Source organism: Neolamprologus multifasciatus, chromosome 8 (genome assembly GCF_963576455.1).
Source record: "Neolamprologus multifasciatus chromosome 8, fNeoMul1.2, whole genome shotgun sequence".
NCBI lineage: Eukaryota > Metazoa > Chordata > Actinopteri > Cichliformes > Cichlidae > Neolamprologus > Neolamprologus multifasciatus.
The window spans coordinates 3,167,295-3,185,597 of NC_140446.1; the positions used below are offsets into that span (position 1 = coordinate 3,167,295).

General features: G+C 42.1%; 1 protein-coding gene and 1 long non-coding RNA gene across 3 annotated transcripts in view; both read left to right on the forward strand.

Annotated features, from left to right (window-relative positions):
• map2k6 (mitogen-activated protein kinase kinase 6) overlaps positions 1-11,797 on the forward strand; it is a 42,038-nt gene extending 30,241 nt beyond the window's left edge. Inside the window, exons 8-12 of one of the 2 annotated variants that reach the window (XM_085170102.1) lie at positions 1,482-1,609; positions 4,778-4,855; positions 5,596-5,735; positions 9,584-9,629; positions 10,500-11,797. In XM_085170102.1, the coding sequence (XP_085026228.1) occupies positions 1,482-1,609; positions 4,778-4,855; positions 5,596-5,735; positions 9,584-9,629; positions 10,500-10,577 (470 nt within the window). In that variant the 3' untranslated portion in view covers positions 10,578-11,797. The other variant, XM_085170104.1, reaches the window with a different exon arrangement.
• The window catches only part of LOC146512201 (uncharacterized), a 106,345-nt gene extending 88,307 nt beyond the window's left edge, over positions 1-18,038 (forward strand). The window contains exon 2 of the long non-coding RNA XR_014875684.1: positions 12,899-18,038. This is a non-coding gene — a long non-coding RNA (uncharacterized LOC146512201). The remainder of the gene's footprint in view (positions 1-12,898) is intronic.
• Positions 18,039-18,303: the final 265 nt, after the last annotated feature.

The window sequence follows — 18,303 nt, forward strand, 5'->3', positions numbered from 1 at the left end:
GGTTAAAGCATCATCGCTGCCTGATCTGCACTGGAACACAAACGCATCTCAAAATACGCACAAATTATTATTATGTTCAAATCACTATCATTACAGAGACGATGCTGATGTGATGTTGTGTTGAAATGTAAAAAAAGGCCTAAATTAGTTGAGGTTTGTCGATAATTTGAACAAATCTTTAAAATAAAAATGCTCCGATTTTTCGTAAATAATACTTTATGCTACTAATTCTTAATCTGCTTTGCAGTTCATAGAGTACAAAGTTAGCTTCCTAGATATTATTGACCAAAACAGTCTTTAGTTGTTAAGAATAAAAACACAGTTTAATGTCACGTAATGTAATAAAAATGTTTTCACGTGTTAGGAGAATCGTTACACCGTTATCATTAAATGTTATCACGTTTTTGTCAAAATAAATTATGAAATTCTTAAATAGCTTCACAAATATGTGATAAATGAAGTGTGGCTATCTGTAAAATACATTGTTACATGATGTTAGTGTTCGCTGCAGTGGATAACAAATATCAAAGTTTTTTATTTTTTACATTTTGCTTTTTATTTTCACTTTTTTTTAACTCTATTATTTTTCTCTAATTATTTTTGTATTTTGTGATTCTTTTTTCTTTTTTTCCAGTATGTTCAGGTAAACAAAATACATATTTTGCTACTTTTTGCAAATTCAAAATTCAAATTTTATTTGTCACATACACAGTACGATATGCAGTGAAATGCTTAGACAACTGCTCGTGACCTAAAGAAAAAGAAAAGGCTATGAATAAGATAGGAAATAAATATGAAAATTAAAAAGGGTAAATTTAACTAGGAAGGAATAAAACAAAATAAAATATAAAAATTAAAGTTAAAAATGAAATAACTGTACAACACAAATTAGAATGAAGGGTAAATTTAACTGGGAAGGAATAAAATAAAATATAAATTAAAGTTGAAAATAAAATAACTGTACAACAAAATACACAGTATAGAAATATATAAGAATGTATGAAGAAATATAAATATATATATACACAATAACAGCAGCTGTACAAGTATTAACTGGAAATTAAGAATATAATGTCCAGCATGTCAAACATCCGACTTTAAGCTTGGTAGTTTTTCACTTCAGATTTGCTATTAATTTAATATTTTGTTAAATGTATAAAATAGATTTAGTTCAAACACACATTTGAGGATGAGCAGCAGAAGCTTTGCTGAACTAATATGTTGCAGCCACAGAACTAAATCTTACGAACCTCATGCTGGTATTTTAAGAGTTGATCATTCCTGTGTCAAACCTCTGTTACCACCGTGTTACTGTTGTTGGGTCAAAGTCACCGTTAAAGCTGCTACGTCACAAAAATGAGGACACCCGTCGGTCTGTAACAGTGACAGTCTGCAGCTAGGTCATCCAGCTGCTCCCTCAGAGGGAAACAGAACTAACAGAGCGACTGTTCGCTAAAAGTCCTGTTTGTTTGTCTTTCCAGATGTGAAACCCTCCAACGTCCTGATCAACACTCAGGGCCAAGTGAAGATGTGCGACTTTGGCATCAGCGGCTACCTGGTGGACTCTGTGGCTAAAACCATGGACGCCGGCTGCAAACCCTACATGGCGGTAAGCAGCGCGATGCTTAAAGGAATGAAGTGAAAATGTAAAATAAAATTCTTTCTGTAAGTAAAAGTTTAAAAAGTCCAGCGTGAGCTTTCTAAAGAGCCACCAAACACAGCTCAGATATTATTTTGTTATAACGTCCAACGTGAAGTTGAGCGTGTGAGCTGACAGCTCCATGCAACGATACGGCGTCTGCTCGTCGTCATCCGAACGCCATTTCTGGAAACTTTCACGATGTTCTGTGGCAAGATCAGACGATGCAAACATCAACTGTTTAATTTATCTTTACTCGTTATGAACGCTGGGCCTCCCCATACGACCAAGCAGTATTTATCAGTCCAAACTTTCCAAACCGGAAGGTAACTCAGCAGGCGAGGAGCAAAACCAGGAGGATGCACAGTGTCCAGTTGTTGTCCAGACGAATCGTGACTTTGAATCAGGAGGAGAGCCCGATGCACTCACTGCAGGACCACAAACACGAGGAGACACATGAGGGCGTCAATGATCTAAAGACAGCAGCCGTGTCCAGAGATGCAGGAGAAGATGACCATGAGCAGGAGGTTCTTCAAGTTTAAAACAACAACGGCTTTGGATTCTTGTAGGACGAGTACTGAAACGTTTACACCTGTTAATGAATCAGAAGTAGTTTACAAATGGAAACTATATGAAAAACTTTAAATTTATAGGTATTATAGACATTTTTTTAGGCTTTTAGCGTCATTTTGTTTGTGTACCTGTTGTTACGTCCCTACCACCCCCCTCCCTCCTCCTGCTCTCTGTTATGCATGCCGGTGATGTGATCGTCTGGATTCTAAAATGGACTTTGACAGTCAACGGTCACTTTGACCTGACAAAACATAACTCAGGAATTCATCCGCTTGAGCCAAACGTCTCAGAGTTTTAACATTTACAAAAAGTTCACAGGTCGTTTTACTGCGACGGCGTTCTGCAAAAGCACACAACTCGGGAACAGAAGGCGAGACTTTGACCTTCTTTCACAATTGTTTGAATACTGATTCGGTGGCCACCTGTGAAATCCCTTCAAGGGCCTCGTTACATGTGTTTTATAATCTGGAAAGGCAATAAATATAAACCGCAGCAGGTTGGCTGATGCGTCTAATTACGAGGCAGTAATTCTACACTTTACTAAAACTTGTTATAGGAGTGTGTGTGTCCTACAGTGTAACTGAGAGAAACGTGGCTCTGTTTTCCTGGATTGAAGAAGCGACTCTTTGGATTTCCAGGAAAAGTTTCTTATAAAAATGAAATAATGCTGCGTCTTTCGGAACGATCAGGGTAACTCAAAATTCCAAGAAAGGATCCAGTCTCATGGAAGCACATAATTCCCAGCCTGTTCAGTTTAACCAGTGTTCTTGACCACCGGAGGAAACATTCGTGTCACGCACCTCATTCAAACATCATTTTTTATGCTTCAAAGATTTAAGGTTGTGCTTCTAAAATACATTTTGACCAATACTTGGAATCACAAAGAATTAAAGGTCAGGCTGAAGAGCAGCAGCACCTGGATTTAGTCCATGCAGGTCAGAGAAACTAGACAAAGATTGTTAATAATAATAAAAACGTTACATAAACCGCCAACTTTAAGCTGCTGCCAATCAGCTGTTTTCCAGATAAAAATCTGTTGGTGCTCGTAAAATGCAGCCCCTGAACCATGACGGAGTCTCCACTGTGCTTCACAGACACTCGCTGTTGTGCTTTGTTTGTCAAACTTTCAACGATTATTATAAAGAAATGTGAACAAGTGTTTTTCGGTCTGCTAGCAACAAAGTGTCTACATACACCATAGGGCTGCTCAATTAATCGAATTTTAATCTCGATTACTATCGAGACTATTCGCCCCTCCCTCGTGCTTTACTCTCGCGCTGCTCTGTGTGGCAAATCGAGCGCACCTCTCTGCATGTCGAACACATGTCACAACAATAAGAGGACCCGAGGGAAGCTCGGAAAGCTAAGCAGAAGTTATTTGGAGAGGAGAGTGATGCTGTTGGTTGAAAAGAGGTAAAAAAAACTTCAGTGGTGTGGAAACATTATGGGTTCAGAGTCAGACGTGGATCAAGTAGACACAGTGTGTAAACTTTGCTACAGTGTCGTAGCTGCACCACAGAGCAACACTGCAAACTTCACTAAACATGTTTACATTTTTCATTTATTTCTTATATTGCAAACATTTGCACTGTTATCAGTATTTTCACACTATTTTATATTATTTTTGACAATCTTTAAAGTCATTATTCAATAACTTGTTATTTTTAAATAAATATCGTCGAATAATCGAGATCTCAGTGAAAATAATCGTGATTATCATTTTTGCCATAATCGAGCAGCCCTAATGCACCACTTAAAATTGCTTCTTTGCTAAGTTGTCAGTAGCATGTAGACGCCACACTGGTTCAGCCTTTGAATTAGGTGTCCTTTTTCATACTTCATTTCACTTTTATTTCTATAGCACCAGTTCACAACAAAGTGCTTCAGGGATTCATAGGTCAGTGTTCAGCTGCGTACCAAAAGCATTCCTCTGAAAATGGTCAGATACAAGGACTGGGCTGAAAAACAGCCAGTGTCCAAAGGAAACGCTGAAATATCTCCAGAGAGCCGGAGAACTATTGTTCAAGGCCGCTTTAAACAAGTCTGAGTGCCTGGATGGTTGTTAATGACTCTGTTATTGCTGCAGTGTTGGTGTCTTCAGAGGTTTCTTTGAATTTTGAGGATTTGCGCTCATAAAAATGCAGCAGCACCCGAATGTTGACGAATGTTACGACTTTAATGTTTTAAGTATGATGATACATCCTGGGATTGGATACGTGAGCAGGTATCCCGCTTTGGACGGACAACAAAGGGAAGTATTTTTACCTTGGAGGGAAAACGTAGACCAGAACATACTTCCTGTCGCTTTTGGCTGCAAATGTAGATTTTGTGCATTAAAAGTGTCTTTAGATCTGCGAGTCCCTCATTAGCATCCACACGTTTAATGAGCCAGTTACTCTTTAACCTCTCAGCAGGCCGCTGATTGGCTGAGGGTGTTTAGAGCCAGGTAAGTTGCTCGGTCTGTGTGTGCACAAGAGCTTTGGGGTTACGGGGCAGCGGGGCTGGTTATCCCTGACGACGGCTACGGTTATTGACATCATCATGTGACCTTCTGTCTGTCCACAGCCGGAGAGGATCAATCCTGAGACCAACCAGAAAGGCTACAACGTCAAGTCGGACATCTGGAGTTTAGGAATCACGATGGTAAAGCCGCCTCGCGCTCGTGCATACGTTTGTTCACCTTTTCTGCATCGCTGCAAAAAAACCAAGAATCTCGAGAGCAAACACGATTATCGGTTAAAAATGAAAAACTGGTGAAATATTCACAGCTTTGCAGCTCAGGCTCGAGGAGGATGTTGGCATCGAGGATTCAGCAGTTGACTCGCGCTCGTCTCTGCCTGTTCGATCGGCTGTTCGAGCAGCGAATGTTCCAGCACAGTCTGAATTTTAAAAGGGCGCTAAATGGGTTTTAAATAAAAGAGGAAACTTGTGATTTCAGAGTAGTGGAAGGTTTTTGTAATAGTTGTAAAATGAAGAACGAGTGGTGCAGACAGATTGAGCGATCGGTGTGTGGGATAAAACCCGCCGGGCGCTGATTGTTGGAGCACCTGTTGTTCCTCGAAAGCTGAACTGAAGGAGGTGAAGCAGCTGAGGAGGTTTTAGTGTGAAACTAATGCTGCAGTAGCAGTGAGCGGAAAAACGACAGTAATGTTAAAAACGGTAACGCATGTTTGGGAAGCCACGTGTGTGCCGCTCTGCTGGATCTTTAGAGCGTACTTGTTTTGGGGTCAGTCGTTAAGTAACGCTGCGCCGTGGGACGGCTTTGGGTGAAAAATCACATGAATGCAGCTGTGCAGATACGTTTGTGTCAGGTTGTGTGTTTGTGCTCACTAAAGCACCAAAAACCCTCCTTGACCTCTTTTTTTTTGTCTCGTTTGGCTCAGATCGAGCTCGCCATCCTGCGCTTCCCGTACGACTCATGGGGGACACCTTTTCAGCAGCTGAAGCAGGTGGTGGAAGAGCCTTCGCCCCAGCTTCCCGCCGACCAGTTCTCCCCTGAGTTTGTGGACTTCACCTCTCAGTGGTTCGTGTTTTTCTGCTTTATTTTCTTGCTCTTCCAGCCTGATCCACGTCTCAGATCTTTACACAGGAGAAGCCTGCAGAGTCGCGAAGCTGCTACAGATCACAGAGAGACGTGCACTGATCCCAGCTGAGCGGGCTTCAGAGGATTTCCCCTTTATTCGATTGGCTTCATTGTTGCTGTTTTTGTTATTCTTGTTTTCACAGGATGTATCTGAATATGCTGTAAACATGCAACTGTGCACTTTTTACGGATCTCTACGTACTCGTTTAATTACTCTAATTTTGTGTCACTCTAATTTACAAGAACTGAGCTGCAAATATTGTTTTGAGCATAAATGCTGTGTGAACCAGTGAGGGTGCACAGAGGTGAGGCGGGAGGCTGGCAGGTTTGGGGGTCGTACGGGCAGGATGGCAGGAGAGCGCAGGCGGTGGTTACTTAGTAACGAGCAATAATAAATATTCTAAAGAGAAAAACACGGGTCTTTGAGAATGACCTGCTCAGTGGTTTGATTGATTGATTGGTAATTTATTTCAACGTGTGAACAATATACAAGTACATTTAGAAAAGAAAATAAGAAAGAAAAAAAATACTGTACAAATTACATACAAAAAAATGATTAATTTACATGTTGAAAGGGAAGAAGTAAACACTTATTTAATCCCACCCCTTTGCCATAAATTATCAGTTAATATTTAGTCAGCTTCCTTATTGATATAATTTGTAATAAAAACAGTGAACAGATTTCTGATGTACTATAATATCACATCATGAGTTGTTTTTTTTTTTTTTTAAATAGAGACATTCACTTAATTTCAATATTTTCCTTTTCTTTATAGTTCGAGAAGATCATATTTTATAACTCTTTTTGAACAGTTTTATGTTTGGACGTTGCTTTAATTCCATATTCAGACTGTTCCATAGTTTCACTCCATGAACAGAAACACAAAAGCCTTTTCTTGTAGTACCTTCATTGTTTTGAAGTTACAAAAACCCCTTAAATTATAACTTCCTTCTTTCAAAAACAACATACTCTGAATATTACCTGGCAGTTCTTTATTTTTTGCTTTGAATAGAATTTGTGCTGTTTGGAATTTCATTAGATCGTCAATTTTCAATATTTCAGACAAAAATAGTGAGTTTGTATGTTCCTGTAACCTGCACTGTGGATGATTCGAATTTTTTTTTGAAGAGTAAAAAGTGAGTTTAATGTGGTTTTATAGTTATTGCCCCAGACCTCTGCACAGTAGCTTAAGTATGGTGAAACCAGTGAACAGTAGAGAATATGAAGTGATGTTCTGTCGAATACCTGTTTTGCCTTGTTTAGTATTGCAATGCTACGTGATACTTTGGAATGAATATATCTTAAGATGTTTAATAGTTGTAATAGTCTCTAAACACTGAGTCTAGTTTTTGATTATATTGTTTTAATTCTGTTTGAGATGTTCATCGAGCCCCTGTTGTGAGGAAGAGCACAGAGAGATGGAGTATAAACAAACGTAAAGAGAGAAAAGTGGAAACGTTTGCGTATCGTTTCGTGCATCCTCTTCTGTAGCGTTACTCCTCCAAACTGTAACCGCACCATTGACAACGAGATTGTTGTGATTGTGCCTCCAAGATCAGATCTTCTACATGCCAAAACCTGACCTCCACCTTAGCACCGGTCACATGATCAGTCATCCCCGCTCGCTTCATCTGGATTTATGTCTGTAACGCAGGTGATGGCGTGTTTGTGCTCCTCTGAATGTTTCCTCCTGTTGGGGATTTTTGGTTCTGTTCTTTCTTTGTTGCTTAGTGACACATGCAGGTATTTGTGCAGCGAGAAGACGCCGAGCGAGCTGAAAGGATTTTCTTAATTTAAGACGGGCATCGCAACCTTGCCTTTAAGAAAAGGGAGGCCGTGATGATGCAGGTGTAAACCTCACTGTACTCCAGTGGAAATGATGTCCAGACAGTCAGAAGTTGTATTCATGCATAGCTCTGGAAGTTCAGGAATTGCAGAGGCTGCTGTGATGCAGTGATGAGGGTTCATGAAGTAATAATGTCGGCTGGTTAAATGGCTAAATGAGCTTTTCTACACTCATAATCTGATGGATGCATTGGGGAGCAACTTGGGGTTAGTATCTTGCCCAATGATGTTTGGCGTACAAGCTGCAGCAGCCAGGGATCAAACCAGCAACGTTCCGATTAGCAGATCTGCTCTTCCTCCTGAGCTGCAGCCACCACAGTTGAAGAAGGAATGAGGAAGAAGTGCAAAAGACCTTCAGAGATTAAAAATCACAGATAAAAAGTGGACTGATTTGGTGATTTTTACCCTTCAGCTGTAAAAGGTTGATGGGTATTGTTTCACTGGTGGGCAGGCGACATGGACACCTAGGTTTGTGAATGCAATAACTCAAGCAGGAAGTCACCGAGGATTTTCAAAATTATACCACAGGTGTAGATACTAAAGATCTCGACGTTTGAATCTCAGTGATCTCAATCTTTGTCCAAGTTTTCTGAAAGCCTTGTGAATGCACTGACCTGAGAATGAGGTTTATTCATACAGCGCCAAGTCGCTGCAACAGACTCCTCAAGCTTTATGTTGTAAGGTCGACCCTACAATAATACAGAGAAAAACCCAACAATCAGATGACCTCCTGTGAGCAAGCATGTTGGTGACAGTGGGAAGGAAAAAGTCCCTTTTAACAGGAAGAAAGGCTCATGGGTAGACTGGTGGTTGCCAATATTGCAAATACTGTTTCACTCCACCTGCACTGCAGCAACGACCAAGCTGAAAATGCAATAACATTTATTTAAACTCGAGTTAAAAGCAACTGGTCTGTTTTTTAGGTACTTGAAGATGTTTCACACCAGAGAGGTTTCCTAAAAGCTGGAGGTGGTTCAGGTGGATGTTGGGCCATCTTAAATCATCTGTCTTCTCTGTCCAGAATGCAAATGTTTGGATGCTCAGGAGAGAGTCCAAATATATCGCTGAGCTTTGTCCTGAACAGCTGACTCGTGTATTGTTCAGTTTTCAGTGATCAACTTTTAGATGATGTGAAGAAGAGTTTGGGAAGACAAATGAAATGTCTTCAGGAAGCTTTGGGAGACTGAGAGCTTACGATGGCATGCAACAACAGCTGGAACATTGACACGAATATCTCCTGTTACCAGTCGTTCCACATAGAGCTGAAATACCAGCCACCCCACCCACAACATGCTTAACATGCAAATAACTGAAGAACCTTTGTAATGTGGAAACTGTGAATTGTGGCAGTGATGTGAATACTGAACTCAGCACTGCCAACACCAGCAGACGTCTTCTTCCTGTCACTAATGTAAAGTGATGCTGCCTTTAAGCAAAGCCAAATTATTGAATTGTTTTTCTTTTCTTTGTTTTTCTTGGCTTGTTTTGAACTTTTTGGGGGCCGGCTATTTGCTGGAGTAGTCCATGTTCATCTGGCAGCTGCTGAATGAACATGTGTGTGGCGTTCTGTGAATCTGGGTGAATCTGAAATGCTGACATGATCTACGGCTGCTGACCTGAAATAACACTCGACCACACTGAGAAACGAGTCGTCCTTCAGTTTTGATCATTGTTTCCTGGTAATATCAGAAAATGATGCCGCACTTTGAGCAGCACTCAGAATGCAGAAAGACACTGATGTGACTACTTTCTTTGGTGCTCGTGTGACTCACCGTGCTCGGTTGTATTTTTTCTGTTACCTTGAAACCCTCGGTACTGGCAGTCTGCGACTTCTCAGACGCTTTCAGAGAATAAATGAATCAGACGCTAGAACAGATCTGTGGCAAGAGTGGTGAAGTCCACCATTTAATGTTCATCTTTGCTTTGTTTTCTTCTTCTGCAGCTTAAAGAAAGTTTCCAAAGAGCGGCCGACTTACACAGAACTCATGGTGAGTGTTTCCGTGTTAACGTTCTTGCTGTGTTAGCAGATTATAAGCATGACTTCCCTGCAAGCACCTTGTAATGCTGTTAATCAAACACTGGGGGGTGCACTTAGATTGTTATTTACAAACCCTGTATTTGACGCTTGAAGCCGAGATGCTTCACTGGTCTCATCCAGGGAAGGTTTACTAGAGGTCCAGTAAAAGCTCAGAGTATCAGGGGGTGCAGGTGTTTGAACGGCTGCAGCTTAATCAGTTAAGCACAAAGAGACCCCGAAATGGATGCAAACGAACAACAAAAGACACAAAAATGATTATTTTTTTTAAATGTGCAAAATGACCACGAACCGAGACTGCCTACAAGCTCTAAAATGACCAAGTGATGCAAAATAAAACCCAAATGACTGGAAATTAACAGAAGAAAGTCAAAGTCACCAACAAAATAGAAGCAAAATGATGCACAAACATGTGAAATCGGTGCATAAGGGCAACAATCGGATTGTTTACAACTAAGATCCATGAACCGACTATAAACAAATACAAAACGTCCACATAAAGATGCAAATCGTGCCGTTGAAAAGTTGAAAAAAATTCAATTCAGTTTAATTTATATTGCGCCAAAGTTTGGCAACCAGATACAAATTGACCAGAAAAGGCAACAAAGGTGTCACTACAAGAGAGGACGACAAATGAGTGTAAAACCAAGTGTCAAAAACTAAAATCAGATTGAAAACAGGTGCAAAAAAATGCTCTAATGACCATAATTACAATGCAAACTGCAACACAACAACACGACAGCCTCAAAGTTCAAGGAATTGATGCTTTAATGGCTTTTTTCTGATTTCGCTCGCGACTAACTCGTGTCCATTTCCTCCTCAGCAACATCTCTTCTTCACCTCCCACGAGGCCAAAGAAACCGACGTGGCTAGCTTTGTGAAAGTCATCTTGGGAGACTGAGTGCACTGGAGGGAGGGGGAGGAATCTGTTAAAAAAGAGGAAGCAAAAAAAAAAAATCCAAGAAAAAAACACCAATCGCAGCCCCCCCCCCAAACATCCCATTTACCCGCTGGACTCCCTCTCACCCCTCCCTCCAGTGGCAGACAAACGGAGCCCAGAGGAGCCGCTGACGAAGCAGAACGAGGAGTCTGTCCCCGCCCCCCCCCACCTGGCCTCGGCCCCCCCTCTGTGCATCACCTGGCACGGTGGGAGGAGTTTGGGAGACGGGAGCCTCACACAGAATCTGGAGTAATTTATGACGTGTGTATGCAAAGCCTCCCTGTTTGATTCGATTTGCCCCGCCGCTCCTCCTCGAGCGCTGTTGTTAGCGCGCTGACTCTGAGGCCTCCACAAGGGTCGAGTCGTAGTTTCTTTTTTGCTGAAAAGCAGAAGATGTGCAGATTATATAAAAAAAGAAGAATGATATAATCTATCTGTGTATAATCTAAATGTTTGCATACTCGAAGCAAGTGTTGCATCAGATTATTAATTGACTGCATGTACAGAATTTCTCTCTGGGTAAAAACGGGCTCATGTGGCCAGTGAGGAACAGTTGGAGAGTCAGATTGTTGACTTCAGGGGCTCCCCCAGTGGTCACAAAGAGGTACTGCACTTACACTGCTTTCCCCCCTGATTACAGTGGAGGTCAACTACACGTTTTGGGCTCTTGGCTGCCTGTGAGCGTGAATGTGTGCGAGCTGGTGCATGACATGTGTGTGGGGCATGTTCACAAAGCTGCACGGCTTCAAATCCAAGTAGAAACGCAGTTTTCGTGCTCCGCAACATTTTTTTATGGATTTTCTGCAGCCTCGCTGCCCCCGTGAGAGCTCAACAGGCAGGGCAACACTCTTACGTTGCTTTAAAAGTACAGGCAACTGTGCATCTGCACATCATGTTCAAATGTGACGCATGTAATAAAGAGCTTTATTTTAAAACTAGTTAGTGTGGTAGTCTAGTACAAGCATAGACTGTATATTAAAGATGGAAATGGCCACTATGACGCCACCGTGTCAGAAAGGTTCTGTCATTTGAAAGGCGTCTAAATAAATTGTGAAGTTGTGCTTTTTGTGACTGTACCCATGTGGTCGGGGTGCCCCATCAGCAAACTCAGCGATGACTGCTGGTTCAAACACGTCCATTTATTTTTAATGGTTTTCTAATTTGACCCATCAAAAAAAACCCGAACAAAAGATGTGAGAACAATGAAAGTTCTGAATAGATATCAAACTTTTACACTTTACCGTGATGTTGTAAAGTAATGTAGCCAAATGCACCAAAGTCCAATAGATTCCAATAGATTCTGAGGTCCAGCAGCTTTGGCTGGTTTGAGCCACCGTCTGCTCCGTCCCTGATCCTTCCTGCGTGAAGCTGAATCGCAGATCTTTGAGACAAAGCCGAGTCGCAGCCGTGCAGCTTGGTGTCGCTCACACACATTTAAATGTCGGGGTGTGTGTTTGCGTGTGCGTGGGCTGTGTGGGGGAAGATTTTCTCCTTGTTGTCTGTACTGAGCCAATCACAACCCTCTCCACTCACCATGAAAAGAACTGGATACTATTGCTATTATTATTATTAATATTAATTATTGTTATTATTTAGATCCAGGTTTTTTCTCCCCCCCTTCGACATACTTACTGCAGTTTCTCTTATTTATTATAACTGCTGTTTTCCCTTTGGAAACTTGACCGAACCATTTGAGACTCTCCTCACGTGTTCGTGTGAGCTGTGTATGGTTTTTGTTTTTCTTTGTGTTTTTTTTTTTTTGTCGTGTTCTTCTTGGCTCAAACACGTGAAATGCTTTTAATCTGTAACTTGCAAGCCTTCTGTGTGCCTCTATATAGAAACCGTCTAAGGAAAACGAGATGTAAAGAACGATGCAGGGATCCGCTCCCTCCCTCCTCACACGCTGCACGGCATCATAATCCCACTTTGTGTTCCTTGTTGTACTGTAGCTCATGCTCGATTTGTTTATGTTTTTATGCTTGTGTTCATCTCTCTCGTTGCCTTTGTTCTTGGCCTCTTTCTCGCAGTGATTTCTGTGGAGGCCGAGCTGACGCCTTCTAGATGTCATGGAATAATTACTCTGATGTCAAAACGGGAAACTTGAAGTGTTTTAAGCGGCAGAGCGGCGAGGCTTTGTCCTGGTTTGAGGATTTACGTCATCCTCACGCCTTTTAAATATTATATTGCTGAATTATCACGTGATTTCTTCTAATTTTGACTTCTGGGGCCTTAAACTGTCAAAAACTGAACCAAAAACACTTCTAATCTGCTCGACATTACAGCATCGATAAATCGTCACTATACAACCACAAACCCTAAAACTCGGGGGTCCACCTTCAGTCCATTTAGCTGTTAGAGTTACAGTCAAACTCTGGACATCAACATCATTTAAATCTGTATTAAATTATTAGTTTATACGAATTTGAAAAAACTTTTGGGCCATCCGGGGGCACAACACCCTGTAAACATATCACTGATATTTACGGTCCTATACACGCATCATATTTGCTTCTATCTATTCATGCTTAAGGTCATCACAACAAAAGGCTTCTTCCCCAGACACTCATGTCTGCCAACACTCCCTCAGACGTGTTTTGCTGCTAAGATCAGAACAGATCCGGTTCACACACCTGCAAACAACTCAAACAATCTCAGCTGTAATCAGAGCCAACGGAGAGAAAACAGAAACTCCAGCTAACAAAGTGGAAGGAGATGATAATGCTCCTAATTCCTCCTCACCACGTCCATAAAGAAGACTTCAGTCTGTCTCCAGGATCATACCGTGCACGCATCCGTCCAGGTCTCAGATATTGAAACGCAGACGTGAGACGTGCAGCAGCAAAACAGACACACACCCCTCGCTGAACCCGATTGAAGCTGACTTAGGACCCAGTTGGACTTGATTTATCATTGTGTAGAGGCTTCAAACACACAGGAAATGTAGTCGGAATAAACAAACCTGCGTGGCACTGGGCCTTTACCCGACTAGCTGTCCTCCCTGAAGTTCAAAAACATGTTAAACTCATAGAAGACGTCTGAATAATGATGAGCTTTGACTGAAAAGTCAGAGGACACGTTTCCTCGATACTAACTCGGCAGATCTTCCTGGGAGGCAGCGCTGGTCCGACTTGCTGCCTGAGCGTGCGGGTACAACCACCAACTCCAACACAGCGATCCGGAACGCCGTGAGACCCATGTGGGTGTCTGATCAAGCCGTCTGGTAACCAAGTGAACAGCAGAAACGTTGGCGCCTATCAACCTTTCGCTATTCAACCAAACTGAAGTCGATGCAGAGCTTAGACGTCTTTGACACCTCAGTGATTGCTGAGGGCTGTAAACTCCGAGATTCATGGTCGGGAAAAATGGTTTTTAGCTTTTATTTTTTGTCAACCGGGACATTTTTACGACCGAGCAACCACATTTACCCAAAAACATCATCTGTGGACCTCTGGGGCTCTATTTAAAAGAAATAATGTTCTCTCTGCTGTTTTGTCAGACTCCAAAACAAAGTCTCCCGCCCTCAGTCGAGTACAGTCCGCTCTGTCATGTTATCAGGGAAGTTTCCTGTTTTGATGCAGAGTAAAAACCTTCCTTTCACCCTGTAACCTGCTCCCCGTTGGGCTCCAGTCCCACAACCTTTGGCTTAGATAATTCCTTGAAGTACTGCGAACACGCCCATGCCCGCCTCGCAAAGCTGTCTCATTTTTCTTTATGAAGCTCTCACCGTTCTCTATTTTTCATCTATAGTTCTCATTTTCCGACTTCACCAACTGTCTCTCTGTGGTGAAGCTGAGAGTGAGGACTGGTGGCAGACAGAAGTCATCGCGGCGAGGACATTTAAGGGCTTCCTCATTAGTGCATCTCTGTACCGAAGACGGAAATATACTGGAGAGACTTTTAATTGCCCCTAGTGTTTTTAGGCCATGATGAAATTAACAAAATTCAAGTCACACTTTCTGGAAGCAGAGCAAAATTATCCGTCACAGGTCGAACCTCGAGATTCTTTTTTTTCCATTAGTGAAAAATGGTTTTTAACCTAACTTAGGAAATGTGACCAAAGAGCTGGAGCCAGGCTCAGGAGGCCGGGAAAGGTAGTCGGACTCGTCATGGCACGCGTGGACTCGGAGCAGTGGATTTAGGTTTGTGTGGTGTTCGTAGGTGTTTTAAGTGCCTAACAGTACATATCTGTGGTGTACATTTACATTGAAACACTCGTCTGTCTTCGTGATTGATGCTTAAACACTGTTTTGGTCCTTCAGTTCCTGTCCTGGACCCACTGACACTGCAATTTGCTGTGATGTTTTGCACTGTACCGAGGAGTCGTATCACATTGTCACATTTACGAGTGTGTTACTGTAAGGAAGCAGTCATTCAGTCGATGAAGGGTTGCCCTCTGTGTGGTCATTTTCCATCTTTTTTTATTATTTTTTTGAGAGGGAGAGTTTGGAGTTAGAAGTTCTGACTTTTATTTAACTGAAATTGTGATACTGTAAAAATTCTCAAATAATACCAAGCTTTTCTTCAACTGCTCACTTTGTTTTCGCTGCTGTTTGCACTCGTCAGCCATGCTGAGTCTGTACAGCTGTCAACATCAAAGACGAAGGGTGACACTGACCCGACGAAAACCTGTTACAGAGCAAAGGCTTTTATTGTGAAAAACCTTTTTGCAAAAGGCTGCGGATCGCGTTTGGTTATCGTGTTACAGGTTAGCAGCCTTGTAGTGATTCTTGCCCACAAACATAGATGGAAACATTTAGTGCCACCATATAAACGACACCAAAAGCCTTTAGTCTAAATAAAAATGAGCCGTTTTCACACAAGCTCTCAGACTGCAAGGATGCAAACGTAAAGCTGAAGCCTCGGCCTCATTTATGACCCTGTTGTGTTTTTACACAGGACTGATTTTGTATTGCACTAATTCTGTTTATCATACCTGACCTGTTTCATTTATCTATGAAAGATTTTTTAATGATTCTGTGTTTTTGTCTTTGATGCAGACAAAGAGTGTGTGGCCTAACTTTTGGCGTCCAGTATTTGCTTCAAGCCTTACGCAGCAGTAAATCACAGCGCTCAAACATCACAATGTAGTTGTTAAACTCTTTGCTCCACCATGAGGCTAAACCAACCTCTAAACCAGCGGTCTCCAACCTTTTTTGCGCCATGGACCGGTTTATGCCCAACAATATTTTCATGGACCGGCCTTTAAGGTGTCGCGGATAAATACAACAAAATAAAACTAGTACCGGTACCGAAAAAAACAAGACTTATTCATAAAACACGTCAAAAGACCCAGGAAAACCGAGTAAACGATAAAAACAATAACAAAATAACGCTGAAAACCGATAAAAACCCTGAAAACTACATTTCACACCTGAGCCTCAACTCTCGCGGCCCGGTACCAAACGACTCACGGACCAGTACCGGTCCGAGGCCCGGGGGTTGGGGGCCGCTGTTCTAAACGACACTCTGTAGGAGAAGCGGTTTAAAAAGATGTGGCAGCGTTTTTACCCGCAGAGCTGCACGGCCGGGGTTATAAATGAGGCCACTCGGTCACCTGAAGGTTAAACAGTTTACTGTGAGTGTAGAGCTGACTAACTGGTGATTGGCTGTCAGGAGAAAGGCGGCTTCCTGTTGTCTACTCGGTGCGAGGGCAGCCTCGGCCAGCGTCCTGACCTGAGTCCACGTGTGAAAATGGCTTCACTCGGCGTGACCGAACGTCTGCCGAGAGCTTGCACAACTTTAAGTGGGTTTAGTGTTAAAATCAGTGGGAAAATTTAAGTTCATGGTTGCAATTCAGAGGAGATTAAATTAAATATTTTATAGCTGCCACTGTTTGTACAATATGAACCCATAAAAGACAGAATTATGACATTCCTGGAAAATCATTCTGGATTGCACGCCGCTGTCCAAACACGTCCACACAATGTGCACATGGTAAATTGCATTTTTTTTTAGTAGTTTCACAAATTTTTTCCACAAAATAATTATAATGTAGTTTTGCTTGTTCTGCCAAAACACAAGAATATATAATGTATGCAGCTAACAGACACGTGCTACTGACATACAGAAGCGGGAGAGTCACTTTATGTGGTTGCATCAAGTTCTTCATAACTTAAAGCTACTTTAGTTTCTCTTACACTGAAAATAAACATTTTATTAAATTATATATTTGGGTTTCCACAAAGGACAGTTGTACAGACGGCACACACACACACACTAATGAGAAACACAGCAGGTTTTGTCTGAGACCCTTCTAACTCCACGCAACTCTTTGTTTCCTCTGATCAGCGCTGACATTTCTGGTCCACAGTTGATTCATGTTCACTTTTCAATAGGCTGTAATGAGAAAAGAGTCGAGTTTAATCACACGTCACATGGGATTTTCCTCTGTGTGTGTGTGTGCACATTTGTCTGTCCCATCGTTGTGCTGGCCAGAGAGCTCTGCTATCTTTACTCTGCTCTTCCTCTTTGGTAAGATGCTTCCACATAAAACAGTCATCATGCTTCTCCTCCTTCGTCAGAGAACGGTTTTCCTTTTTGTTTCAGTGCTCCTTTATACATGCCCGCCCGCACGTGGGAATTCCCATCCGTGAGTGTAATTGTGGCCCGCTCTCACCTGCTGAGCAAAGCTCGGTCGCTGTGCATCAGCAAGGGTAGGATGTCCGAGCGGAAACTGTCCTGAGTGAGCAATCTGTTGTCACATCCCTCCACAATTCACCCTCTTAACCTCCAAGTTCATCTGTGCAGTGTCCAACAGCAGGCATCCGTTAAATCCAGTAGACGATTGTTCTTCACTGGAACGCCACGCATTTATTTATTTAGTCTTTTTTTGATTTTGAATGTCAGACAGAGAATCAGGAAATTTTGCTCACCTTCTTCCTCGTCCTCCAAATGCGTCAGCAGATGAATGAAATGCATCAAAAAAAGCCTGCTTTGTGTGGGAGGCTCCTCCGGGCCTTTGGACGTGCGTTCGGCCGGATTATATCGAGTGTAAATCTGTCGTCTGTGAACCGTGCTGAGCCGTCTGTCCAAAACTACAACGAGACTTGTGAACCGTGGCGCTTTCTGTTTCTCAGTCGCAGGTGGTAAACTGCTGGTACACACAGCTGTATGTGATGTTTGCGGTGTTGTGTTCCTTTATTCGGGGAAGGGGGGGTGGGAGGTTGCAAAATAATCCAGAGATGCTACTGTATGTGGAAGAGAGCCTTTTTTGTTGCTGTCGGGTGGGTTCGGGGGGTCGGGATGCTGTGCCCCACGGGAAGTGAAGTTCTCAGTATATTTACGTCTTTTAAGCCTCTGCTAAAGACTGATGACTGTTCATTTAGAGCTCAATGAATTTCTATAAATATTTTAAATTGCTCAAACTGATTGTGTGCAATTGTAATGATGGAAATTCAATAAAAAGGTATTTTTACACAATAAGCTCCGTTTGCTCTGTTGTTACAATTAGTTCTAGAAGGTGAAAGGTCACGGAGGCAGAGATGGCCGACAGTTTTCAGTGGGACTGTTTGGTTTAACACAAATGCTACAACTGCATTTATTACACAGAACACTTGGTTAACTTTAAAATTAGGCTAAAACACTAAAATGCTCGTATTCATTTTGCATGGCTTTGCAGACAACAGGGCATCTTTCATTTAAATTACAGTTGACTGGAGCAACCTGCTAGCAGGTAAGAAAACTGCAA